General features: G+C 35.4%; 1 protein-coding gene across 2 annotated transcripts in view; it reads left to right on the forward strand.

Moving 5' to 3' along the window:
- LOC141566299 (glutathione S-transferase A4-like) overlaps positions 1 to 26,583 on the forward strand; it is a 45,423-nt gene extending 18,840 nt beyond the window's left edge. The window contains exons 3-7 of one of the 2 annotated variants that reach the window (XM_074310652.1): positions 193 to 244; positions 18,322 to 18,454; positions 21,478 to 21,619; positions 23,982 to 24,113; positions 26,097 to 26,583. In XM_074310652.1, the coding sequence (XP_074166753.1) occupies positions 193 to 244; positions 18,322 to 18,454; positions 21,478 to 21,619; positions 23,982 to 24,113; positions 26,097 to 26,219 (582 nt within the window). In that variant the 3' untranslated portion in view covers positions 26,220 to 26,583. The remainder of the gene's footprint in view (positions 1 to 192; positions 245 to 18,321; positions 18,455 to 21,477; positions 21,620 to 23,981; positions 24,114 to 26,096) is intronic. The other variant, XM_074310653.1, reaches the window with a different exon arrangement.
- The last annotated feature ends 698 nt before the right edge of the window (positions 26,584 to 27,281 follow it).

Raw genomic sequence — 27,281 nt, forward strand, 5'->3', positions numbered from 1 at the left:
TACCATTAGCTACAGATTGTACTAGAAAATGCCTGAAATCTCTTCCAGCTTTGAAATTCTGTGTTTCCAAAACTACTTTTAAATATTATTTTCTACTTCCTCTTTTTCCTTCTATGGTAGAAGTGTGTCTTTATCTAGGACTTTGGAAACAAAATAATGTCTCTTTTTATCTTTTCTTTTTTTTTTTTTTAGTTTGAAGAAGTGATTTTGGAAACAAGAGAACAATATTTGAAGTTACAAGAGGGTAAGCTAAATTATTTTACTGGTATCTTATGCTTGAAATAGAAAATAACTCTTTAAAGAATATTACCATAGAGCTCAAGGCACTTAAAATGTTTAGAAAAGACATAATATACTTTAAGCAAATGCAAACATATTTCAATTCACATATGTGAATGATTAAGCACAGCAAGCTATTATCCTATTAATAATAATAATAACAATAACAGCTAACAATTATGTAATAGTTACTATGTGTCAGGCACTGGGCTAAGCATTTTACAATCATTACCTCATTTGATGCTCACAACTATCCTGGGAAGTAAATGCTCTAATAATTCCCATTTTACAGCTGAGGAAACTGAGGCAGACAGAAATTAAATGACTTGCCCAGATTCACACAACTAGTAAGTGGCTGAGGCCATTCAGTTTTCCTGATTCAGGCTCTGTCAAGAAACATTGACTCTAAGATCAGGATGTTTAAGAGGGTTGGGGTTGGAGAAGGATGGAATTTACCAACTAGCAACACAGAGTTCTTCTAGATTCTGTACTCCTTCAATAATTCTCATATTTAGCGCCTATGAGGCATTTATCCCAGGTGGGAAAGCACAATCATCCTGAGGGTAGGTCAGCTTGGGAATTGTCTTATGAAACCACTATTCTCTTGAGGAGTATGAGGAAGGAGAACATTCCATACATGGTAGAAGATGAAATATTCATTATGAAGGGGCAAAGAAAACTTTCTTGAAGTATATCCTTTAAATAAATCTTATGATGATGAGACAAAATGACTACTTGGGGAGTTAATGCACAGGAATTTTTTTCCTATGTTTGATTGCTAGTGTTCCTGGTATTTGACCCAAATATTATGGAATGGCTGATAGGTTCATGGTCTGGAATTTAGGCTGAGAGCTGTAGGCTTGAATTATATGATACTTTCTCACTCTTAACTTGTAATTTCACTCAAGAAACCTGGGAAGATGTAACTCTTCTATTCTCTAAGTATTTTAAGACTGACTTCCAACTTGCAAGCATTCACTACACTTTTATAGAAGATGTTTTCATTTTCAAAAAAGAAGAAAACAAAACCAGAAAATCCTAAAGGAACAACAATTTATTCCAAACATGTATGCACATCTCCAGAGTCACAGATCCAAACATGAGCTCTACCTGGGGAGTTCTTTTGCTCTTATTTGTTTTGGTTCCAAATGAAAATTTACTGGACGTCTTCATCCTTCTGTGTCTCTATCTCTGCTCCTGTGTCTGCCTCTCTAACCCCCTTTCCATTTTACTCTACTTCTCTCTTCCTCTTTCACTCTACCTCTTTTTCTCTCCTTCTTTCCTGTTGCTCTTCATATCTCCATAACATGACAATAATTTTCTTTTTTAGTTTAGACCCAAATTGAGTGTGAAAGCATGCATTAACTATGTATCAAACACGGTGTTAAGTGCTGAAGATACAAGTAGATGAGCAAGACGGTCCCTACTCCCAAGCATCTCACATTTTAATTGGGAGAGAGATCACATACACAAGACTTAGCTATAAGGGATATGGAAACTTGCTAGGATTTGAGAGAGGAGTTTGTCCTTTATCTTGTTTGCACCTTACAGGAGACCAAGATTGTTTCTACTGTATCATACCATCTCCTCAAATGAGTCCTGGTGGCATTCTACAGTTCCATGTGGAATATATTTATAAATACACACACATATTTAATACACATATATACCTACATACATGTATATATACAGAGAACTATACATACATACATACTATTTATTTTATCCTCATCAGATTTTTGGTCCACATTATTCCTCTATCAGGTGTCCTCAGAGGATAACTGTCTTTAATATATGAAAGTTACTTTCATAGAGCCTAATTACCATGTGCTTTTGAATACTTATGTTCCCAATTATTTGTGAGTCTGAAAAGCAGTTTCCCAAAAGGCAGTGGTATAGTGGGGTAGAACACTGGACTTGGAGTCAGCAAAATCTGAGTTCAAATCTTGCCTTGTTAGCTCTCTATGGCTGGAGGTATCAATTGTTTAACTTCTGAGCCTCAATTTCTTCACAATAATGGTACCAACCTCACAGAATTATTATGGGGACCAGATAACATATTAAAGTATTTTGAAAATCTTAAAGCTATTATTATTATTATTATTAAATATAGTTTTCCTTTCTTTTCCACAAGATGCTCTCTCCAAGTTCAAGTGATCCACTCAAGAGTTCAATGCCTAACACAAGGGAATTTATGCAAGATGAAAGACTAATGGTCACCATTCCTCTTTTCTTTGGCTCTTCCTTGTATTGGTTCCCTTTCCTAAAAGTTTTGCCAGCTTTGCCCTTGATTTAACTGGAGGTAGGAATAAGCAATCAAGGAAAACTCCAACATAGAATAAATATTTATTGAATCAAGTCAGCTCTTTCTTCTTGAATACCTTAATTATTAACTTTTGAAACAATCCCTAGTTTCTGGTCCTTTGATTCTGAGATATTTGATAGGGATCCATGACTATTTTTTATCAATTTCTTCCATGTTTGATTATCTAGGCTTTTGAGGTAGTTGCCTTTGTTTTGGCAGTATCCATTCTTCCTGTATTTTATTTACTTCTCAAACACTCTGTGGATCTTGACACTAAGGCAAAGTCCACTGTCCATTCTTCCTTTGTTCCTAATTTTATTTGTAATTCTCTTACCTTGGGCTTTGTTCGACTTTGGGGGACTCAGCCCTGGGAAGTGGCCATCTCTCATTCTTCCTCTTTAGAGCTTCTTAGCCTATGTCATTCTAGACCACACCTGCGGTTCTCTTTATTGTTAAGACTGTTTTTATATTTATTCAAGTGTGAGTGCAGATTGAAAAAAACAGGCATAGGACTTATGTCCTATTGTAGCAAGATGATGGAAAGCAAAAGCAGGTAGGTAAAGATGGAGATTTTAAACTCCTAACTCCAAGAATCAGAGTATACCAAAACTCTACTTCTTTCTTTCTTAAATTATTACTTATTTAATTTTAATTTATAAAATAAAAAAGCATTTTCATAACATAGTATAATAAAAAAGATGACCATTGATCTCTTTCTGACATTAGTAGTTGTAAACATATCACTGGATAATAAAAGTCTACATTTATGAAACATTTTTCCTATATTATCTCATTTAATTTTTACACCTTTGTGAGGCAGGAAAAACAATACCTACTATTTATATAGCACTTCAAGATTTATGAAGTACATTATTTTTGTTAGTTATCTCATTTGCTACTCACAATAATCCTGTGATTATGTATCAGACTATGTATCAAACACTATGTTAAGTGCTGAAGATAAAAGTTGATGAGCAAGACAGTCCCTATTCCCAAGGATCTCACATTTTAATTGGGAGAGATCACATACACAAGACTTCAACTACAAGGCTGTACAACACCCAGTGGCTCTTAGGATCCAGTGACAATAGCTATTATTGTCCCCATTTTATAGATGAGGAAACTGAGGTTTAACAAGGTTAAGTAAATTTTCTCAGGATCACACAGCTAGCAAGTATCTTAGGCAAAAATTGGAACCCACGTTTTCTTGAATCCTAGTCAAGCATTCTAATGATTATGTCATGCTTCCTCATTATTTTTCTCATTTTATAGGTTAAAAAATGGGATTTTAGAGAGGTTGAATAATGTGTAAAAGTTCAGAGAGTTACTAAGTGATAGACTACAACTCTGAACTTCAGATCCTGTCTAATGTTCTTAAAGTTTTATTATCTTTTCTACACCATAAGTATTCTTAATCTCAGCATAGAAATGATGTTCAATGTAGAAAAATTAATGATCACTTGGAATAGAAAAAGAAAAAAAAAATAAAATCTTAATAGGAAATGACTGACTATTAAAAAAAAGTTTCAGCCTAAAAAAATGTTAGGGATTCATTGATTCACTTCATTCATTCATTTACCTAACAAATGTTTATTTAGTGCCTCTCATGTGCAAAGTACTATACCAGGCACAGAACACATGCATTGACTAAACCTACAGTCTAGAAGTATAAGATGTAAAACCAGATAATTTTATGGCATAGAATTATGTGATAAATGCATGAGACAGGTACAAAACAAAATGCTGAGGTATAAAGGACAAGGTTGTTTTGTGAATAGGGAAGGTTTCATGGAGAAAGTTGTATTTGAGTTAGGCTTTACCTGACCTACAGAAGTATAGCATGGCAGAGAGCTGACCTTAGGTCAGGTTCAAAACCATCCAAGACTATAAATTGCAATGAGAGTGCTGATTGGCATTTGTAGAAGCATATTAGGCAGAAAATGGACCCAGGTTTTCTTGAATCCTAGTCAAGCACTCTAATCACTATGTCATGCTTCCTCAGTTCTGTATTCCTAAGAAACTACAGGTCTAGTTTCTATTCCCTTTAAAGCCCTTTAAAAAACTTAAAGGATACCAAGTCTAACCTCTCATTTTACAAATGAGGAAACTGAGGCACAGTGAGGTTAAATGGGGATATAGGATCACATAGCAAGGAAACTTGGTTTTTCGGGACAGTATGCTATGTTGATCTGATGATCAAGTGAGATAATGAATATAAGTGCTCTTAAAATGTATTTTAAAAAAACAAACAAAACAAAACAAAGCAAAAAAAAAACCTTTGATAAGTATGAAGTGTTATCAGTAGTACACTCCAGGACTGCAGGTTCCTAGAGTAGGGAAGGGGTCTACAAACCAGGGTTTTTCTCCATCAATTGAATGACAGTAGTTTCTACTGGGATAGTGACTGTTTTCTGGGAAAAGTTTGACAGTATAGGTAATACTTTGTTGTCATTGAGAATAGCTTAAGAGTTATGATTCCTCATTAATAGCTCGTACTGTTTCTTTGTGTGATATGTTGTTCACTCATTTTTCCATCATGTCCAACTTTTTGTGGTACCCTTTGGAGTTTTCTTTGCAAAGATACTAGAATGATTTGCCATTTCCTGCTCCAGCTCATTTTAGAGATGAAGAAACTGAGGCAAATTTCAAAATAGGGGACTAGCTATTTCCAGGGTCACATAGCTAATAAGTATCTGAAGTCAGATGTAAATTTAGGTCCCCCAATGACAAACAAAGCCCAAGGTGAGAGAATTACAAATAAAATTTAGCCTCCAGGGCTGGCACTCGATGTCTACTATGACATTGAGCTTCCAAAAAGTACAGGATTAGTTGGAGAATTTTGGGGTTGTTGTTTAGTCACTTAGTTATACCTGACTCTTTGTGACCCCATTTGGGGTTTTCTTTTTTTTTTTTTTTTTTTTGGTTAATTTTATAATTATAACATTTTTTGACAGTACATATGAATAAGTAATTTTTTACAACATTATCCCTTGTACTCCCTTCTGTTCCAAATTTTTCCCCTCCTTCCCTTCACCCCCTACCCTAGATGGCAGGCATTCCCATACATATTAAATATGTTACAGTATATCCTAGGTACAATATATATGTGCAGAACCGAATTTTGTTGTTGTTGTTGCAAAGGAAGAACTGGATTCAGAAAGTAAAAATAACCTGGGGAGAAAAACAAAAAAATGCTCTCAGTTTACACTCATTTCCCAGTGTTCCTTTTCTGGGTGTAGCTGATTCTGTCCATCACTGATCAATTGGAATTGGATTAGCTCTTCTCTATGTTGAAGATATCCACTTCCATCAAAATACATCCTCATACAGTATCATTGTTGAAGAGTATAATGATCTTCTAGTTCTGCTCATTTCACTCAGCATCAATTGATGTAAGTCTCTCCAAGCCTCTCTGTATTCCTCCTGCTGGTCATTTCTTACAGAACAATAATATTCCATAACATTCATATACCATAATTTACCCAACCATTCTCCAATTGATGGACATCCATTCATTTTCCAGTTTCTAGTCACTACAAAAAGGGCTGCCACAAACATTTTAGCACATACAGGTCCCTTTCCCTTCTTTAGTATTTCCTTGGGATATAAGCCCAGTAGTAGCACTGCTAGGTCAAAGGGTATGCACATTTTGATAACTTTTTGGGTATAATTCCAGATTGCTCTCCAGAATGGGAGGATTCTTTCACAACTCCACCAACAATGCATCAGTGTCCCAGTTTTCCCACATCCCCTCCAACATTCATCATTATTTGTTCCTGTCATCTTAGCCAATCTGACAGGTGTGTAGTGGTATCTCAGAGTTGTCTTAATTTGCATTTCTCTGATCAATAGTGATTTGGAACACTCTTTTATATGAGTGGAAATAGTTTCAATTTCATCATCTGAAAATTATCTGTTCATATCCTGTGACCATTTATCAGTTGGAGAATGACTTGATTTATTATAAATTAGAGTCAGTTCTTTGTATATTTTGGAGATGAGACCTTTATCAGAACCTTTAACTGTAAAAATGTTTTCCCAATTTGTTACTTCCCTTCTAATCTTGTTTGCGTTAGTTTTGTTTGTATAAAAGCTTTTTAATTTGACGTAATCAAAATTTTCTATTTTGTGATCAATAATGATCTCTAGTTCTCCTTTGGTCACAAATTCCTTCCTCTTCCACAAGTCTGAGAGGTAAACTATCCTATGTTCCTCTAATTTATTTATGATCTCGTTCTTTATGCCTAAATCATGGACCCATTTTGATCTTATCTTAGTATGGGGTGTTAAGTGTGGGTCCATGCCTAGTTTCTGCCATACTAATTTCCAGTTTTCCCAGCAGCTTTTGTTAAATAATGAATTCTTATCCCAAAAGTTGGGATCTATAGGTTTGTCAAACACTAGATTGCTATTTTTGTTCACTATCTTGCCCTGTGAACCTAACCTATTCCACTGATCGACTGGTCTATTTCTTAGCCAAATGGTTTTGGCGACTGTTGCTTTATAATATAGTTCTAGATCAGGTACAGCTAGACCACCTTCATTTGATTTTTTTTTTTCATTACTTCCCTTGAAATTCTCAACCTTTTGTTCTTCCATATGAATTCTGTTGTTATTTTTTTTAGGTCATTAAAATAGTTTCTTGGGAGTCTGATTGGTATAGCACTAAATAAATAGATTAGTTTAGGGAGTATTGTCATTTTGATTATATTCACTAGGCCTATTCAAGAGCACTTAATATCTTTCCAATTATTTAAATCTGACTTTATTTTTGTGGCAAATGTTTTATAATTTTGCTCATATAATTCCTGATTTTCCTTTGGTAGATATATTCCCAAATATTTTATATTATCGACCATTATTTTGAATGGAATTTCTCTTTATATCTCTTGCGTTGGTAATGTATAAAAATGCTGAGGATTTATGTGGATTTATTTTGTATCCTGCAACTTTGCTAAAGTTCTGAATTATTTCTAATAGCTTTTTAGCAGAGTCTTTGGGGTTCTCTAAGTATACCATCATATCATCTGCAAAGAGTGATAGTATGATTTCCTCATTACCTACTCTAAAAAAATAAGTCCCACTTGGTCATAGTGTATTATCCTGGGGATGATTTTCTGTAGTCTTTTTGCTAATATTTTATTTAAGATTTTAGCATCAATATTCATTAGGGAGATTGGTCTATAATTTTATTTCTCTGTTTTCAGCCTATCTGGTTTAGGTATCAGTACCATGTCTATGTCATAAAAGGAATTTGGTAGGACTCCTTCAATCCCTATTTTTTCAAATAGTTTGTTGGGCAAAGTAGCTCCTAACTATTGTTCTAATTTCCTCTTCATTAGTGGTGAGTTCTCCCTTTTCATTTTTAAGACTAACAATTTGCTTTTCTTCTTTCCTTTTTTAAATCAGATTTATTAAGAGTTTGTCTATTTTGTTGGTTTTTTCATAGAATCAACTCTTAGTTTTATTAATTAATTCAATAGTTTTTGTTTTTTTTTTTTTACTTTCAATTTTATTAATCTTACCTTTTATTTTTAGAATTTCAAGTTTTGTGTTTGTCTGGGGGTTTTTAATTTGTTCCTTTTCTAGCATTTTTAGTTGTAAGCCCAATTCATTGACCTTCTCTTTCTCTATTTATTAAGTAGGCCTCTAGAAATATAAAACTTCCCCTTATTACTGCTTTGGCTATATCCCACACATTTTGATATGATGTCTCATTATTGTCATTTTCTTGGGTGAAGTTATTAATTATGTCTATGATTTGTTGTTTTACCCAATCATTCTTTAGTATGAGATTATTTAGTTTCCAATTATTTTATGGTCTATTTTCCCCTGGCTTTTTATTGAATATAATTTTTATTGCATTGTGGTCTGAAAAGGATGCATTTACTATTTCTGCCTTACTGCATTTGATTTTGAGGTTTTTATGTCCTAGTATATGATCAATTTTTGTATAGATTCCATGAACTGCTGAGAAGAAAGTGTACTCCTTTCTGTCTCCATTTAGCTTTCGCCAAAGATCTATCATATCAAACTTTTCTAGTATTCTATTTACCTCTTTGACTTCTTTCTTGTTTATTTTGTGGTTTGATTTATCTAATTCTGAGAGTGCAAGGTTGAGATCTCCCACTATTATAGTTTTGCTGTCTATTTCTTCTTGCAGCTCTCTTAATTTCTCTTTTAAAAATTTAGAAGCTGCACCACTTGGTCTGTATATGTTTAATATTGATACTGCTTCATTATCTATGCTACCCTTTAGCAAGATTAATTAGATCAATTTTTGTTTTTGCTTGATCTGAGATGAGGATGGCTACCCCTGCTTTTTTGGCTTCTCCTGAAGCATAGTAGATTCTGCTCCACCCTTTTACTTTTATTCTGAATGTATCACCCTGTTTCAGGTGTGTTCCCTGTAAACAACATATAGTAGGATTCTGGCTTTTAATCCAGTCTGCTAACTGCTTCCTCTTTATGAGGGAGTTTACCCCATTCACATTTATGGTTAGAATGACTAATTCTATATTGCTTGCCATCCTGTTAACCCCTGCTTATGCTTTTCTCCTTTCCTTCCCTCTTACCCCCCTCCCCAGTATTAAACTTGTGAGCACCACTTGTTTTTCACAGCCCTCCCCCACCATAAAGTTCCTCCCCCTATTTTACCCCTTTTCCTCAAAATTTCTAGTATTCCCTTCCCCTTACCTTACTCCTTCCCTCCCAGTTTTCAATGAAGTGGAAGAAGTTTCACGATAAATTGAATATGTCTATTGATACACACTATGTACATCCCCTCCTTTTTTTCTCTCAGATATAATAGATTACCTTTGCCTCTTCATGAGATATAGTACCACCACTTTACATTTTTTTATGATATAATTTCCTTTCCACCTCTAGTTTCTAGGACAAATTATACGTGCGTTCTTTACATATCTTTATGGCAGAAATATAGTTCTCAAGATTTCTTTTTACCTTTTTAGAAATCTCTTGAGTTCTGTATTTGAAGATCAAACATTTTGTGTAGATCTTGTTTTTTTCATCAAGAATAGATGGAATTCATTTATTTCATTAAATGTCCATCTTCTTCCCTGGAAAAGGCTGCTCATTTTTGCTGGGTAAGTTATTCTTGGCTGCATACCAAGTTTCTTAGCCTTTCGGAATATCATATTCCAGACCCTTTGTTCCTTTAGTGTGGACACTGCTATATCCTGGGTTATCCTTATTGTTCCTCCTCCATATTAGAATTGCTTTTTTCTAGCAGCTTCCAATATTTTTTCCTTTGTCTGATGGTTCTTGAACTTGGCCACTATATTTCTTGGCATTTTGATTTTAGGGTCCCTTTCAGTAGGTGATCGATGAATTTTTTCAATGTCTATTTTACCCTCTGTTACCAAAACACCCAGGCAGTTCTCTTTGATAATTTCCTGGAAAATAGTGTCCAGGCTCTTTTTTTTCCTCACATTTTTCAGGGAGTCTGATTATTCTCAAATTGTCTCTCCTGGATCTGTTTTCCAGGGCTGTTGTCTTTCCAATAAGGTACTTGACATTCTTTTCAATTGTTTTGTTTTTCTGGTTTTGCTTGACTACCTCTTGGTTTCTCCTTGAGTCATTCATTTCTAATTGTTCGAGTCTAATTTTCAATGATATATTTTCTTCACTCTTAAAATTTTTTTTTTGTAATTGTCCAATTGAGTTTTTATCTTCTATGGAATTTTTTTTCCATTTCATCAATTTTATTTTTTAGAGAGCTGTTTTCTTTATCCAGCTCACTAATTTTATTTCTCAATGATTTGATCTCTTTATCCACTCTGGATTACTTCTCCAGACTCTCTTGCCAAGCTTCCATTTCCTTCTCCCATTTCTCTTCCAGCTCTCTCATGAGAGCTTTTTTGATTTACTCTATGAGAGTCTTGTGTATTGAGGAGCAGATCATATTCCCCTTAAGGGATTCCTCTGGAGACAGTCTGCTTTTAGTCTCCTCAGGGTTTGAAGTCTGCTCTCTATCCATACAGAACCTGTCAATGGTTAGAGCCCTTTTAAATTTTTTGTTCATTTTGTCAGAGCGGGAATGGAAGAAAACAAATTGACAAGAGAAACAATTAGTCTGTTTCTGGGGCGGGGGGGGGGGGGGAGAGAATGGGGCCGGATGGTGTTATTGGGCTTCCTCTACAAACTACAGGAGACAGCAGTGAAGCAGTAACAGGACAGCGATGGCTGCTTGCTGTGTCTACACTCTGTGGCTCTAAGAACTTGCTGAGTCACCCCGGGTGGAGGTGGGAGTGGCCTGGTCCTGAAAGACGCTAGCTTTCTGAGGTTTTATTATTTACCTCTGGTGTTTACACCCTCTCTGCTGCTCCTCGCTTGCTGCCAAGAGGGAATATCCACACTGGGTTAAAGGTCGTTTTGCAGAAACAGAAGAGATCACACCCCTCCCCCTTGGGTCTAAGCAGTGTGAGCTGCCTGCCTTGCTCTCACTCCTGTCCTCAGCCTGCGCCCAGTCTGTTCATCCCCTCCCCCGAGCAAACACAGACCTTTTCTGGCGAATTTCAAGGATGTCTTCTGTTGGTAATTATTTGTGGGTTTTTTTTCTGGTCAAGCATTAATTCCGAGGCTTGTCATGAAGTAAATTCTGAGAGAAAACGTGGAGCTCAAGCAGCTGTCTGCCTCCACGCCGCCATCTTGGCCGGAAGTCCCATTTGGGATTTTCTTAACAAAGATACTGAAGTGGTTTGCCATTTCTTTCTCCAGCTCATTTTTATAGATGAGGAAACTGAGGCAGACAGAGTTAAGTGATTTTCCCAGGGTCATACAACTAATGTCTCAGGTCACATTGGAACTTACTTCTTCCTAACTTATGGCCTGTTGCATTATTTTAGCTGCTTTCTTTGTATGACACTTTGATATAAAAAATGAGTTTCTACTTGATATACAAGCCCACCACATAAACAAAACCTTAGTCTTGTGGTTCCATCTTGTTCCTACATCTTGGGGATGTTACTTAGTAGTGTTGCTGGGAGATGAATGGGACTAATTAGTGGTCTGTTTAATCAATGTCTTTTGCAGCTGTTGAAACAGAACAGCTGCAGTAACTTTGCTTCTTGGAAGATTTAGTTTTAAAGAAGATTTTATTATGGTCCTTGCCAGAAACCATTTCTACTCATTTGTACAAATAGATGGGAAATACCTTTGAGCTTTTTATCCAATGTATTTAGTCTCCTACAAGCAAAACACCCTACAAAGTTCTTCAGAGGATGACAATAATAATCATAATGAAAAAGGATGCTTAAATGTTAGAAAATATTTTAGTCTTTACTGTTACTCTGTCCCTGGCCACCCCCCCCCCCAAAAAAAAAAAACACAATAAAACATCAGTGACTCAAATCACAGACATAATTTTTGGAGATACTGGACTTATAATGTTATTGATATATGGTGAACTACTGATGGAAGAATTCTTTTATTGATGCAAATTGGCATCAGATTTGCAATTCATAGCTTTAGAAAATTTCTTGGGATACTGAGAATTTATATGATTTTCTCAGTTCAGGCAGACAGTAAGTGTCAGAAGCAGAACCTGAATTGAGGACTTCCTCAATTTGAGACCAGCTTTAACCACTATACCACATTATCCATTTTTATGTTCTATTAAGAAATTTTTATGGGAATAATCTATATTGAGAATATCTTTTATAGAGTAAGAGAAGGTGACAGGTAGGCAGACCACATTATTACAGTCACATAATTGAATGAAAAAAGAACAAAGAAAGATTCCACTGTGCTTTTTTGTTTCTTGACTACCAGCATGTTCAGAAGAGTTAGAGTTCTGTGTTCAAATCCCATATTTGCCATTTACTACCTGAGCTACCTTGGGAAAGACATTTAACCTCTATTAGCCCCAGTTTCTTTATCTGTATAATGAGGGGTTGAACTAAATGGCCTTTATGTTCACTTCCAGTTGAGATCACCAAATCCTTTTATACACAAAGTAATTGTAAACCCAAGCTTGACTGGACTCTGGCCTGTCTCCAATCTGTTTTCATAAAATCATGATCTCAGTTTGTTTCTCACAGACATCAAAAAATAAGCTGAAATTCTACTTTGTATTCTAATTATGCTGCTAGAGTTTCTCGGTGACATGCTCCAAATGGGCAAACCCCATTTGTAAGAAATGAATTCACCAGAATAGATACACCCTGATGTGCCCAAGCCATAACTATTCTAACCCTACACTCAGATTTCCTTCCATGAATGAGATTGGGCCAGCTGTGCCAGGGCCATAACAACATGCCAAGGATTATAGTGAAAAGATTACAGCCTTCCCAGTTTAGGAGATTATTTGAACAAAAGAACCATATGTTTAATGAGGACTTAAGTGCTGAGTCACCTTGAATGTTCAGCCATGGGAAGTAATAGCTGGACCTTACTATTACCTGGGTCTTACTATTACTCAGATTACCAGTTTTTAGCAATAGGATATCCACAACTTGCACAATCAATCAAATCAATATGGAACCTTTTTTTGCTATGGTTCATTGCTCTCATTAACTCATCTCTCCCTAATTTGGAATGGTATGTAACTTCAGATCTGTGGGACTGTATGGACCTAAACTTTTAGAAAAACAAACATATTACTATAGCTGTTCAATTTATCTTGTTCCACTAACAATTCCATGGCCTCATTTTTTTATCTGCCTTAAAAGTAACTATATGTAGTAGAAGATAGGGAGGAATCAATAAATAATGATAGAAATATTAAGCTTCAATAAAATAATTAGATAAAAATCCCACAGAAATAGACACAAAACAGTTAAAGGAGCACAAGCAAACAGGGTAAATTTGTTATTACTGAGTTTTAATATATACTTTTTGAAAAAATTATATAGCAGAAGTTCATAATTTCTAATATACTTCTTTTTGTTCTTTGCAAAATGAAATATTCATATCTGATGTTGATGGTTAAGTTAATAATTACAAATACACTTTTTAAAAGCACATAAATAACAGTATGCTATACTACTGGATGTGCAGTGAGAGGAGCTGGGTTTGAATTGTAGGGTCTTTGATGCACCCAGGGCTCTGTCCTGCATCCTTTTATCTTCTTTTTTATTTCTTCTACTGTTTTACTTATTGATCTCATCAACTCCCATGGATTCGATTGTCTTTCCTCTGTAGTTGTTTCTTATATCTAATTATTCAGACTTGCCCTTTCTCCTAAACTCTAATTTCCCCTTTCCAACTGCTTATTGAAAGTCTCAAACTATATGTCTCGTAGACATATTAAACTCAACATGCCCAAATCTGAATTCATTATCTTTCCCTGAAACTTTTCCCTCTCCTGAACTTCTCTGTGATTGTGGAGGCCATCATCAGACTCCAAATTCCCCAAGCTTGCATCCTGGCTTTTATTCTTGTCCTTTTTCTCTTTCAGGTCCTATTTCCAATCTTGCTAAGGCTTGTGTATTTATCTTCATAATATCACTCGTATATACCTCCTTCTCTCTTCTGATATTGCTATCACTTCACTCCTATTAGTTTAGTAGCCTGAGCTGGGGTCTCTCATCTTCAAGTCTATCCTCCCACCACTTCAGTTCATCCTCCTCAGCTATCAAATTGATCTTCCTAAAATGCAAGTCTGATCAGGACTAGATCTCCACATTCTTTTCAAGTTCTAATGTTCTAGATTACTCAGACTTGAAAGTTTGGATTTTTCTCTCTCCTGACCTGAATCTATCCCATCCCCAAACCCCATCCACCTGATCAATCAATTTTGATACTATGTTTTCAATCTCTACTTAAATTGTTTTAACCTTTGTTCAAGGTTCAGTTATCTCTTGCTCTTACTCAAAGCCTTTCTTGGGGGTGGAAGCCTTGGTTTTGAGGGACTGAAAGCACTCATAGTTCTTTAGATGCTAGAAGCATCTGTGTGGTAGATTCAATCTTTGTGGAACCAGAAACATTATATACCCTTAGGTAAAACCACCAATTAACTGGATCTTTTCTCTGATATATTTTGAATGCTTCTAGAATGAGGTGCTGGTCTACTGTTATGTTAGGGGTCATATATTCCTGTGTCTGAACCTATTTTCACACCTATTTTTCTCTCTTCTCTAAGCCTTACCATCCTAGTACATGATAAAAGGTCAAGATTATACCTAAGCATAATAGTTTGGGGAGTCTATGTTTGTCCACTTGGCTAAGTATCAGATAGCTAGTAAAATAGATGGGTAGGTTGCCAATAATTAATAATTTTGGTACTTGGGGTTGCCATCTGGTTTAATTATAATGGAGGTTATTTATTAGGATATAAGGCTCCTAAGCTTGGTACCCCAGGACCTGAGAGCAGGTAGTCAGTGGAACTATAAATGCGTATAAAGGTCAGAATAGGAAACAGGTAGGAATTAAATAACCAGAGCACAACCGTAGTTGTTTCTTACTAGCACTCTATCCAATGTATGTTAAGTCCTTGTCAATATGATGTTGAGGCTGCTAGGGAGCACGGTAGATAGAGCTCAGGAAGACTTGATTTCAAATCTGCCCACAGACACTAACTGTGTGACCCTGGGCAAATCAGTTAACCCTGAATTCCTTGTTTATAAAATGAACTGGAGAATGAAATGTCAAATCACTCTTAGAATCTTTGCCAAGAAAACCCCAGATGGAGTCAGAGAAGGAAGGACACAGCTGAAGGAACTGAACAGCCAACAATATGATGATAATTTAATTTGTTAATTTATTCAATCAGTACAACTAAGAATCTAGCTAGCTCAGTGGGAAAGAAAAACTAAATGAATTGCTGAGTCAGTTCTGTTATAATAGTTGATCTCGAAAGTCTCTTTATAAGCCTTTGTATCCTATGAAAATAAAGAAAATTGGGTTAATTAATACATGACAATTGTTTGAACTCACTGGCCTCCTTCAGGTTAGATTTACTTCCAACAGAACAACATCTGATGTCTTGTGTTGGGCAAGACAAATCTCTCCTCATCTGAAGCATAGTAATTGCTACCTGCCTCACATGGCTGACTAATCAAAGTGAGATAATGTTTTGAAATTACTTTATAAGTATACATTAGTGTGAGGTATTATTTTTCTACCTTAATACTGATCCCTTCTCAGTATCTTCTTTCTTCAATTGCTTATGCATAAGTTTATGTCTTTATCTCTCTGATAATACCACCAAGAGCCAACACTTATTTAATGCTATTAAGGTTTTGTTATTGTTGTTGAGTCATTTAGTCCTGCCTCATGACCCCATTTACAATTTCCTTAGCAAAGATACTGGAGTGGTTTGCCATTTTCTTTTCTAGCTCATTTTACAGATGAGGAAATTGAGACAAATAGAGTCAAGTGACTTGTCCAGGGTCACACAGTTACTATGTGTCTGAGGCCAGATTTGAACTCATGAGCATGGCTTCTTAACTCCAAGCCCAGTGCTCTATTTATTATGCCACCTAGCTTTCCTGGATTCCTTTGTAATCCTATGTACTTATTTATATACATTTAAAAAACATTATTCTGAAAAAAAAAAAAAAACTCCATAGGCTTCTTCAGACTGCCAAAGAGTCCATGACAGAAATAACAACAACAATAAGATGGAGGATTCCTATTCCAAAGGAAGATGCTGAGAGGTTAAGTCCACAATCATATAATTAATATGTATCAGGGATAGGATTTGCACGCAGGACTTCTCTTTTGCAAGATTTGCCTTCTTTCCACACAGCATTATTTCCATCTTGTATGTAATGTACAGGCTAGCTCCCAGGAGCGCCTCAGGGTCAGCCAGAGTCAGGATAAATCAAAGTCCTTGGTCTTTAGGGTGAGAAGTAAAGGAGGCAGCTTGCCAAAGACGTATCCTGGATTCTGGAGTTGGGAGTCTCCAGACTCTCTCCTTGTCCTGCTGCCAAGTCATACTGACTTCTCTCCCCCAGTCCTCCAATCGTACTCCAATGTTTCCTAGGATTACCTCACTCCCACGCATTCAGCCAGCTCCAGTGGTGAGGGAGATATATGCTAATAGAGCCATGTCTTACATCTAATAGATAATTAATTAGCCTTAAGTGCTCTGCATTCTCAGATTAAATACACCAATCAGAGTTTCAGTCCTATACATTTGAACTGAATTCAGAGATATCACCAGAGAAATCTCCATTATTTTTTTTTTTTTTTAACCTCCCTAATGTTCTGCTCTCCTTTTCCAGCTCCTCATTTCCTCTCAATTGCTAAGGTTATTGTTCTGGATACATGTCATAACATGCTACTAAGCTCCTGGGAGTCAGAGAACGTTTTTTGTTTTTCCCTTCTGTTTCTTCATTAACTGGAACAAGACCTTGCAAAACTATAGGTGCTAATAAAGATTTAATTAAATTGCCCCCATCTTTTCAGACTTTGACATTTTGGATGGGATACATAAGTAAGACCACTTAACAGTGGTCACTGTTAAGTATATTGGTTTAAAAAGCAACATATTCAATTTAATTATTCTAAATACATTAAAAGTAATATGTCTTTTCATTGTTTGGTGGAAACACAAGAGGGAATTAATTCAAACACTCCTTTACCTTGGAAGCATCACCAATTGAGATCTGGGAGAGATCTCAGAAGCTACTTCAGCCTTTTATTGTACAAATTAGGGAAATGAGGTCTCTGGAGGTTAAATGACCTTCTTAGGATCACACAGGGAATCATCATGAGAAACAGCATTTGAACCTAAGTCTTTTAACTGAAGTGTTCTTTCTGTTTGCTGCATGTTCATAGATTAATAGAGCTAAAAGCAATTTTAGAAATTATCTAGGTCAGGGGTTCTTGGTCATATTTCTTGAAATAGTGGAGGATAGAAGTGCTATGTTGTGCTATGTATGCTATGATCCAAAGTGTCACAAAGAGGTGGACATAACTGATTTACTGAAAAACAACAACAAACCAGGGATTGTTAATGGGTTTGTGTGTGTGTCATGGACCTTTTTAGCAATCTGATGAAATCTATGGACCCATTCCCAGAATTATATTTTTAAATGCATAGAATAAAACATCCAGAATTACAAAGGAAGCCAATTATATTGAATTATAATTATGAAAATATTTTTTAAAACAAATCCACACACTCTGGGTTAAGAGATATGCCTAAAATCCACACAGGTAGTTAGTGGCAGAGCAGAATTAGGGTCATTAGCTCCTTAATCTGGAGTTTTTCCTAATTTTTTTCTCTTGAAAAACTAATTGGTCATTAAAACTTCCAAAAAATTATAATACATTCATGACTTTTGGCTTCTTATACTTCTTCTAAACAATATGTAATAATATGAATAGAAGCCTATTTTTGCAACATTTCTTTATTTTGTAGTTTTTTTTATGTTTATTTAGAATTTACTTAATATTTTTTCTCCCAACTAAATGTAAAAACAATTCTTAACACTTATTTTAAAAATTTTTGATCTCAAAATTCTTTTCCTTCTTCTCATTTCTTACTCATTATTGAGAAGGCAAGCAATAGATTATACATGTGCAGTCATGCAAAACATTTTTCCATGTTAGTCATGCACAACATTTCTTTAACTACAGTGTTTATTCATCCAGGTAATAAAAGGCAATAAAATAACTTTTCCTCCAGAGAATTACAGCAGATTTCTATTCTATGGAAAGTTGCAACTAGTAACATCTGTGCCAGAATAGAAACAAATGTTATTTCTTTAAGAGTTCCTACAGTCATAAAAAGCGACTGAATGAACCTGTCTGTTTTCATCCCACAGATGGATATCTGCTTTTTCATCAAGTGCCATTGGTCGAAATTGATGGAATGAAACTCACCCAAACTCGAGCCATTCTTAGCTACCTGGCTGCTAAATACAACCTGTATGGGAAGGACCTGAAAGAAACAGCATTGTATAGTATCAGCTTTGCCCTTACTTGATTTTGACCCAATATAAGTTCCATAAAATAAAGAACCCATTCTGATGTTACACCCTTTGGGAAAAGGCCAGCTGAGGGCAGATTGATTGTAAGAGAATGAAAGTGGTATCTCACCTTTTTTTTTTTTTAAGGCCAGACTGACCCTAGAGAAATTTTAAAAATTAATCCTTTTCATTCATTTTTTTTCCCTCACTCTTCCCTCCCCAAACTCTATCCCCAAAGAAAAATAAAAAACCCTTGTAACAATGCACACAGTCAAATATGCATAGCAAAACAACTTCCTATAATGGCCATGCCCTCAATGTGTGTTATTCTGAATATTTAGACTTCACATTCTCTGACAGGATGTGGATATCATTCTTCATCATATATCTTCCAGAATCATAATTAATACACTGATCAGAATTTGATAGTCTTTCAAAGTTGTTTTCTTTATAATATTGTCATTATTGAATAATTGTTCTTATAACTCTACTCACCTCACTCTGAATCAGTTCATATATTCTCAGATTTTTCTCTGAACCCATTTATTTCATCTTTACTTATATTGCTAGTGTACTCCGTTACATTCATGTACCAAAATTTGTTTTTGTCATTCTCTAATTAATGGATATTCCCTATTTTCCAGATCTTTGTCACCACAAAAAGTACTCATGTCAATATTAATCTTTCCTTGATCTCTTTGGATATAAGCCTAGTCATAGTATTTCTAGGTGAAAGACTATGTATAGTATAGTAACTTGGAGGCATAGTTACAAACTTCTTTCCAGAACTACTGAACCAATCATAGCTCTAATATGCCTGTTTTACTTAGTTCCTCCAACATCTGTCCTTTGTCTCTTTTTTTTAATCAACCTTGTCATTCTTGATGGTAGGAACTGAAATCTCAGAGTTCCTTTTTTTTTGCCTTTCTCAAATTTATTTGTGGTTTGGTACATTTTTTCATACAACTATTGATAGCTTGGATTTCTTTCTTTAAAAATTGCCTGTTCATATCTTTTAATAATTTCTCACTAGGAAAACTGGCCCTAAAGAAAATTTAGAAATGGGAAGTTTGTCTTTATTGTCACCTTTTCTCCTTTCTGAGTCTATTCTCTAGTGATATCTTTTAGTGATACTTTACATTCCCAGTGTTTTCACATTCCCTCTTGTAACTGCTATCAAAATCTGTTCCCCAGGAAAGGATCAGATAAAAAGGGGGAAAACTGAAACAAAACTATCTAAAGGGGCTTAATATGTTGTCTATCCCAGAATTATTTTAGGATCAGAGAATTTACAGTTAGAAAGTATTTGAGATATTATCTATTTCAATTCCTTCATTTTAGAGATAAGGTAACTGAAAGAAGTGACTCCCTCAAGCTAATAAATACATGCAGTAGGAAGCAGAGCCAGGTATGACCTCAGGTTTTCAATAGCATGCATAGAGAGTGGACCAGCTCTAAAAGGCCTTGGGGGTGGATGAACATTATTAGCACTTCTCCTTCTCTGGAAAGGATATTGTTAGCTAAAAAAAAATTTCCTCTTTGAGTTCATGGGGTAGGTCACTGTTGCTAAAATAAATCTATAACAATGAAGAAATTATAGGAATATGCTTAAGCACAGGTTCAGGAGGTAGAAAAATAATTAGGATTATAATGATGTTTTTAATAGATAAAAATTATATCAGAGTGACAGAGAAATAATTCTCTTAAATATTGTAATCTTTTGCATTCTTTGAGCTATAAAAATTAAACAAGGCAGATTTATAATCCCATACTTCCTTTCATGTCAAAAAGTTGAACAAACTTAAATAAAATCATAATCTCATATGTACTCTAAAGAAACAAGCTGTCAAACATTTTCTATAGGTAAATTAAGTCAAGTTAGAGATTAAATTATTTTTAGAAAGTTCACAATAGTTTGGGTTTGGTTGAGAGTATAGAGTGAACAACAGATGAAACTTTTATCAAATAAGCCAAGTCAAATTACTTGGGAATTACTTAATTCACTTTTTGGCTTCTTATCTGAGACCTTAACTAAAATTTCACATTAGGGTTTCAGCCAGCTCAATAATTTCCTAGATAGGAGAAACACTATCTCCAACTTCCCAAGAAAAATTAATAAAATAAAATAATAGCTCATAACAATAATAGTGATGTTAGTAATGGTTATCTTTTTAATGATATTTTAGGGTTTTCAAAGACTAGTATTTGCATTATCTTATTTGATCTTCATGACAATTCAGTTAGATTGGTGCTATAATTATTCCCATTTTAGATTTGAGCAAACTTAAACTGAGAGAAGTTAAATGACTTGCTGGGGTTATAGAATTAGTGGGTGATTGAGGAAGGAAGACTTTCTTGACTCTAAGTCTTATGCTCTAGTAATTATACCATGATGGTGAATTTCTCTCCAAAATGAGCCAGCATGCCCAGGTATACCTAACTTTTGTTCTAGTTATGCTTGTGTTTTTAATTATCTTATAATGAATTCTAAGATAAGATTATTTCTACTATATTACTCAGAAAAGGATAATGTAGAATTATAGGTATCCGCAAGACAGTTGCAAAAAGTATTTGGTAGACAAAGATCACTTCTCACTACCCCTGAAATCTCATTATCATTGCTAATATCCCACTTATAAGACTGTCCCAAATCAAACCCAGTTTCATACCTCCTAAATGCAAGTGATAAAAAAAAAAAATCATGGATGGGAAAACATAATTTCTGCCAGTCTGTTGTAGTGAATACTAAAGGCAAACACCTACTATGTGCTAGCATGATTTGGTTTGAATCTTGCTTCAGACAAACCCTATCTGTGTGACTCTGGACAGGTAATTTTATTTCTCTGTATCTCAATTTCCTCATCTATAAAAGGGTTAGATTAAACCTAAGATCTTTGGCAGCTCTTAATCTATGATCCTATGACTTACTAATTATCATACAAAAGACTAATATACAAATTAACTTCTCTAAAAATATAGCTTTGAGTGAAACTTGAAATGCTCTGCTTTCAGAATAAACATGTATACGGATGGCACTCTGGACCTGATGATATTAATTGCACTGAGTTATTTCAAGCCAGCTGAACAAAGGGAGAAGGATATTGAGCTTATTGTAGAAAAAGCCAAAAGCCGATATTTCACAGTCTTTGAGAAGGTAAATATCTGTGAGCTAATACATGTCCTAACATTCAGGTTCTAGTTCTTTGCACTACAAAGAGAGCTGTTATAAATATTTTTAGAACATATAAGTTCTTTTCCTTTTCCCCTAATAATCTATATTATGAAAATTCTTGTTTTATTCCATACATTAAAAAAAAAAACAATGAAAATGAAAGATGCCCCTTTCTCTTTCTAGTTTTGAACCTACTCCTTGCTCCAGACAGACTCCCCCGAGGGTTGCTCCCTGTGTGCAACATTCTAATTTCTAATTCCTAATTCCATTTTGCATAGATGGGGCGTCTGGAATGCATTTCCCTCCTTATTTTCATCTAATTTCTATTAAAGCATAATTTAGGACCTTTTCCTACATTATCATTTATGATCCCCTTTTCCCCACTCCACCTTCTTATTGGAGTTCCTTTGCTTTTGAATTTACTTTGCATCTACTATTCAAATTTATCTATTTCATGTTGTATCCCCGCCATGAAACTTCTTGAACATAAGGACTATTTGTCTCTGTTATATCTAGCATGAGATTTTGAATGAGAAAGCACTTAAAAGTGTTTGTGGAATTGGATTGTATTAAATCGACAGCTGTCTAAAAAGAACATATTTGTATATTTTAAGGTCATTTCAGACCAGAACTTTATGGACTTTGGCCAAAGGCCATTGAAAAGCTTTGAAAGACAAGAATAGTTACAATGCTAAGAGAAAAAAATAATACTTTAAATAGAATAGCTTGAATGACTATAGGAGTCGGAAAGTATGCATCATTAGATTTCAGAGGCAGTAAGTAGCAAGAGAATAGAGCACTGAGTTTGGCGTCAGGAGGACGCAACTTCCTAAATGCAGACCCTTACCAGCTGGGGACCTTGGGAAAGTCACTTAACCTTGTTTACTTCAGCTTCCTCATCTGTAAAAAAACCTGGAAAAGAAAATGGCAAATCACTCCAGTGTCTTTGCCAGAACACCAAAAGGGATCACAAAGAATTGCATACTACTGAAAAGATTCAACTAAAACAAAAATCTATTCTCCAACTGCTCCTCTCCTCCTATCAGCCTTCTTAGTTCACTTTTCTTAGTCTTGCCCCATCTTTTTCTCCTTCCTGAGGCACACTGTCCCAAAGTCTCTGCCTCCTGTTTTGGTTTCACAGGATATTATCCTAGAGTCCCATTCCCTCACTCAACTGAATTTGTTTTAAAAAGTGGAATTGGGTTAGTTTTTCATGTTGCTTGCTGTGGATGCCAAGATTACCATACAGATTTGGATTAAATGAGCTTCCTGGTCAAGAGCATATGCTTTGGGACTCAGTGTGTGACTAGTACAATGGAGAATAGCCAACAGCTCTCAGACTTACAGGTGAGTTATAGGGATGTCTACTCCCAAGTATGTGAAGACCTTCTCTGGTGGAATGGGCAAATAAAAAGTTTGTTCCAATGCACATGAAAGTGGCTGAAGCAGGCACTGTGGAGCACTTAGAGCTTGGTCAGATGCAGACATCCTGAGCTATCACCAGTGGTCTTGACTTTTGTCCTGTCACTGAACTTGAGTGACATATGAAGAGAAAGGTTTGTGTAACTCTACCTCACATAATCCAATTCACTAAAAAGAATCACCTTGTGATGCCATAGGTTCCCTTTGAAAATGAAGAATGAACAACAATGGTGCAGTGAAAAGAGAGTATGGGATTTGGAGTTAGAGGTCTCTGGTTCCAGTACTGCTTCTATCACTTATTATCTGGGTGACTTTGGACAAATCACTTAATTTTTCTTGTCTACTTCAATTCTCTCATGTTCTAAATAAAGGAGTTGATCTCGGAGGTCCTTTCCAGCTATAAACCCATGATACTGTGGTTATGAAGCAGTTAATCTCAAGGGCCTTTATGAGGATTAAATCTTGGTCTAAATACCAAATGAGGAAACCAGTTCAAGCAAAGAACTCAGTTCTCTTTCCAGCCTACAAAGACACATATACATTGCTGTGTCTGATTCTTTTTGATCCCATTTGGTTTTTCCTGGCAAGGAAATACTGGATTGATTTGCCATTTCCTTCCCCTGCTCATTTTTATAGATGAGGAAACTGAGGCAAATAGGATTAAGTGACTAACCCAGGGTTACACAGCTATTAAAGTGTCTGAATCCAAATGTGAACTCAGAAAGTTGAGTCTTCCTGATTCTAAGCCTAGCATTCAATCCACTTCATTGTACTACTTAGTTGTGCAAAGCAATGTACACAGATGACTATAATCCACATGAATAAATGATGGCATACTTTAGTATGTCCTGAGCCAAAATCAGATAGTTCTTACTTTTATCCAACATCTTTTTATTGGTTTTTTTTTTTTTGTCCTATACAGATTTTGAAAAACCATGGACAGGATTTTCTGGTTGGCAACAAATTTAGCTGGGCAGATATACAATTGCTGGAAGTTATTTTAATGATTGAAGAATTATGTCCCACTGCTCTTTCCAATTTTCCTCTGCTACAGGTAAATGGTTAAACTTGGAGGATAGATGGGGAAAGCAGGAAACCCATCTCTCCACATACATCTGCAAGAAATTAGCAGGAACAAAGATTGAAATAAAAGTAATATATCCAGGTTAATCCGTAAGGGCTTCATGTAGTAACCAAAAGAAATTTAAGACCAGCTGGGTGTTTCTATTTAATTTTGTTCTTTTGATTGCCTAGGATCTAATTTAGAAACATCTTCTGGATAGGGAAAGGATTAAATTCTGGGGGCCTCTAAAATTTGACTGTTGAGCAATTTGCAAGGGTGTTGTTTTGTTAATGGAAGGATGGACTTATCTTGATATATATATATATATATATATATATATATATATATATATATATATATATATATATATATATATATATATATATATATATATATATATATATATATATATGTATATACTCACATCCCTTTCCACATCATGCCAAGTGTTCCATGCTATCCAATGGCTGCCTAGAACGCCAATCTCCTAGCTCCTTTCATTGCAGTGACCTATTCCTCTATTCTGTTTATTCTCTGAGCTCTAGAAGTCTACTTGTTTGTATATTTTCTTCTGTCTCTAGACTCTATGCCTTTATCCTGGCTAGCTCCCAGGCCTAGAATTCTTCTTCCCCCCACTCCAATCTATCTTTAAATCTTGGCTACCTTAGTCCTTGTCTTCCTCCAATACTTATATCAAATCTGACCTGCTGAAGATGGCCTTTAAGGGTTCCCTTCACTTTCCTTCTCCTTCCTGCTTTCCCTCTGAGATTACCCTCTGTTTATTCGGGGTACATAATGGAGTAGTTATGTGTTGCAAGGTATAGAGTGCTGGATCTGGAGTCAGAAAGACCTGAGTTCAAATGTGACTTTAGATAGTTAATTAGTTGTGGGAAGCTAAGTCACTTAAATTTGTTTGCCTCAATTTCCTTATCTGTAAATAGAGATAATAATTGTATCTACATCCTAGGTTGTAGGCCCTATGTTAACTGTCATCATCATCATCATCATCATCATCATCATCATCATCATCATCACTGGGTACTAGGTGGAACAATACATAGAGTCAGAAAGACTCATTTTCCTGCATTCCAATGTGACTTCAGATACTTACTAGCTGCGTGACCCTGAGCAAGTCACTTAGCACTGTTTGCCTCAGTTTCCTCATCTATAAAATAGAGATAATGATTGTACCTACATCTTAGGTAGTAGGACATTATAAGGGTAAAATGAAATACTGTTTTTAAAGTGCTTGGTATATAGTAGGGCCTATGTTAGTTTATTGTTATTATTATTTTGGGGTAGCAAAGCAATTAGAATGCTGGACCCAGAGTCAGGAAGACTAGCACCAGATACTTACTAGATGTATGATTTTGGGCAAGTCATTTATTTTCTGTTTCCCCATCTACAAAACTAGAGAAGGAAATAGCAAACCATTCCAGTATATTTGCCAAGAAAACCCTAAATGGGGTCTTGAAGAGTTAGACATGACTATATAAAAATTATTATTATAGATTTCTTATGTACATAGTTATTTGCCTTTTATATTCCCTATTAGGATATGAACTCTTGGAGGGTGAGGTAGGGTTTTTTGTTTTGTTTTGTTTTATTTTTTAGTCCCTCATGCTTAGTAAAGTGACTGGTACTTACATGCTCTGATTCTTCCCTCTACCTTTCTCCAGCATTAAAACTTTGCTCTTCTCTGTTGTACTTGCCACCCTATTTTCTTCTTCTTAAGTATCTCTTTCTACCAGTGGTGATTTCTTTGAATCAGATAAACTAATCTCTACTAAGAAGCTGGGTCAGCTCTTTATTTTTCCTTCTTATACAAAGTCTTAATCTACATAGATCAAATATTTCTATCAATATCCAGGGTCTGGGGGCCAGCCCTATTTTAGGTAAATTTCTTATCTGCCTTGTGAGTAGTAGTATTTTGTAATTAACCTCCTATTTATGTTTTTTTCCCCCTTAAATTAGGCATTTAAAACAAGAATCAGCAACATCCCTAACATTAAGAAATTCCTTCAGCCTGGTAGTCAAAGGAAACCTCCACCAGATGACCACTACGTGGCTACTGTGAAGGAGATTCTACAGTTTTAATGGGCAGAGGTGGATCAATTAGGCAATAGAAAGAGATTCCGCTTATGAATCACAAGATATGGGTTCAAATCTTGTCTCTGATGCTTACAACTTTTTTCTGGTCCTCAGTTTCCTCATCTGTCATATAAAGGAGGGATGCAATTGATTGTCCCTTTGAGTACTATATCAATGAATCTAAGAAGTAGAAAGTATAAAGATTTTTGCTGTATTGCTATGAGTAGCACAAAGTCAATGTTATGGTAAATAGCTGAATATATTTCTAGGTACTAAAAATAAAATGTTAACTGAGTACAAAACTGATAATGCCACTAAAGGCAAAAGTTGAAATCCCATGCAAACTTAAATTAAATTTAAAGCTACCTTTGGGGTGTGTGTGTGTGTGTTTTAGTTATTGCTATTTTTAAATTATCTTTATTTCTTAATAAACTCTTTCTCTCTCTCCCTTACCAAGAAAACCATCCTTTAAAATAAAGGATAAAAAGAAAGGAAAATAGAGCAATTCAGGAAAACATCAACAAAGTCTGACAATATATACCATGTTGGTATATTGGGTTTTTTTTTTAAGCAGCTGTTAATTTGGAATGAAATTGCACAACTTATTTAAAACAAAGATATTATGGAAGCACTCATACATATAATAAATTTAATTACTCTTTAAGTTCTGGGTCTCTCTGAGACCTTCCTAAGCCCCTCTTCATCTCCCTCCCTTGCCAAATGTTTTCTTTTTCCATGCAAAGACTCCTGGGGGATTGAGAATTCTGCTGTTCAGATATAGCATCTGGTAGGATTCTTGCTTGTTTGCTTCCAAGATACAGTATCTTCTGGAGTTTTAGGCACCAGTTTGGGTACACACACACACACACACACACACACACACACACACACACACACACACACACACACACACAATGCTAACATGCAGTCTGGCATCTTTATTCCTTTAAAACTTACCCTCATTCCTAATTCGAAGATTCAAACCCAGGGACAAACCTAACTGTTCAAAAATACCCATCCCAACACAGTCACACATTGTTAGGCAGACCATCAGGGCTCACTAACAAC

Source organism: Sminthopsis crassicaudata, chromosome 4, assembly GCF_048593235.1.
Source record: "Sminthopsis crassicaudata isolate SCR6 chromosome 4, ASM4859323v1, whole genome shotgun sequence".
NCBI lineage: Eukaryota > Metazoa > Chordata > Mammalia > Dasyuromorphia > Dasyuridae > Sminthopsis > Sminthopsis crassicaudata.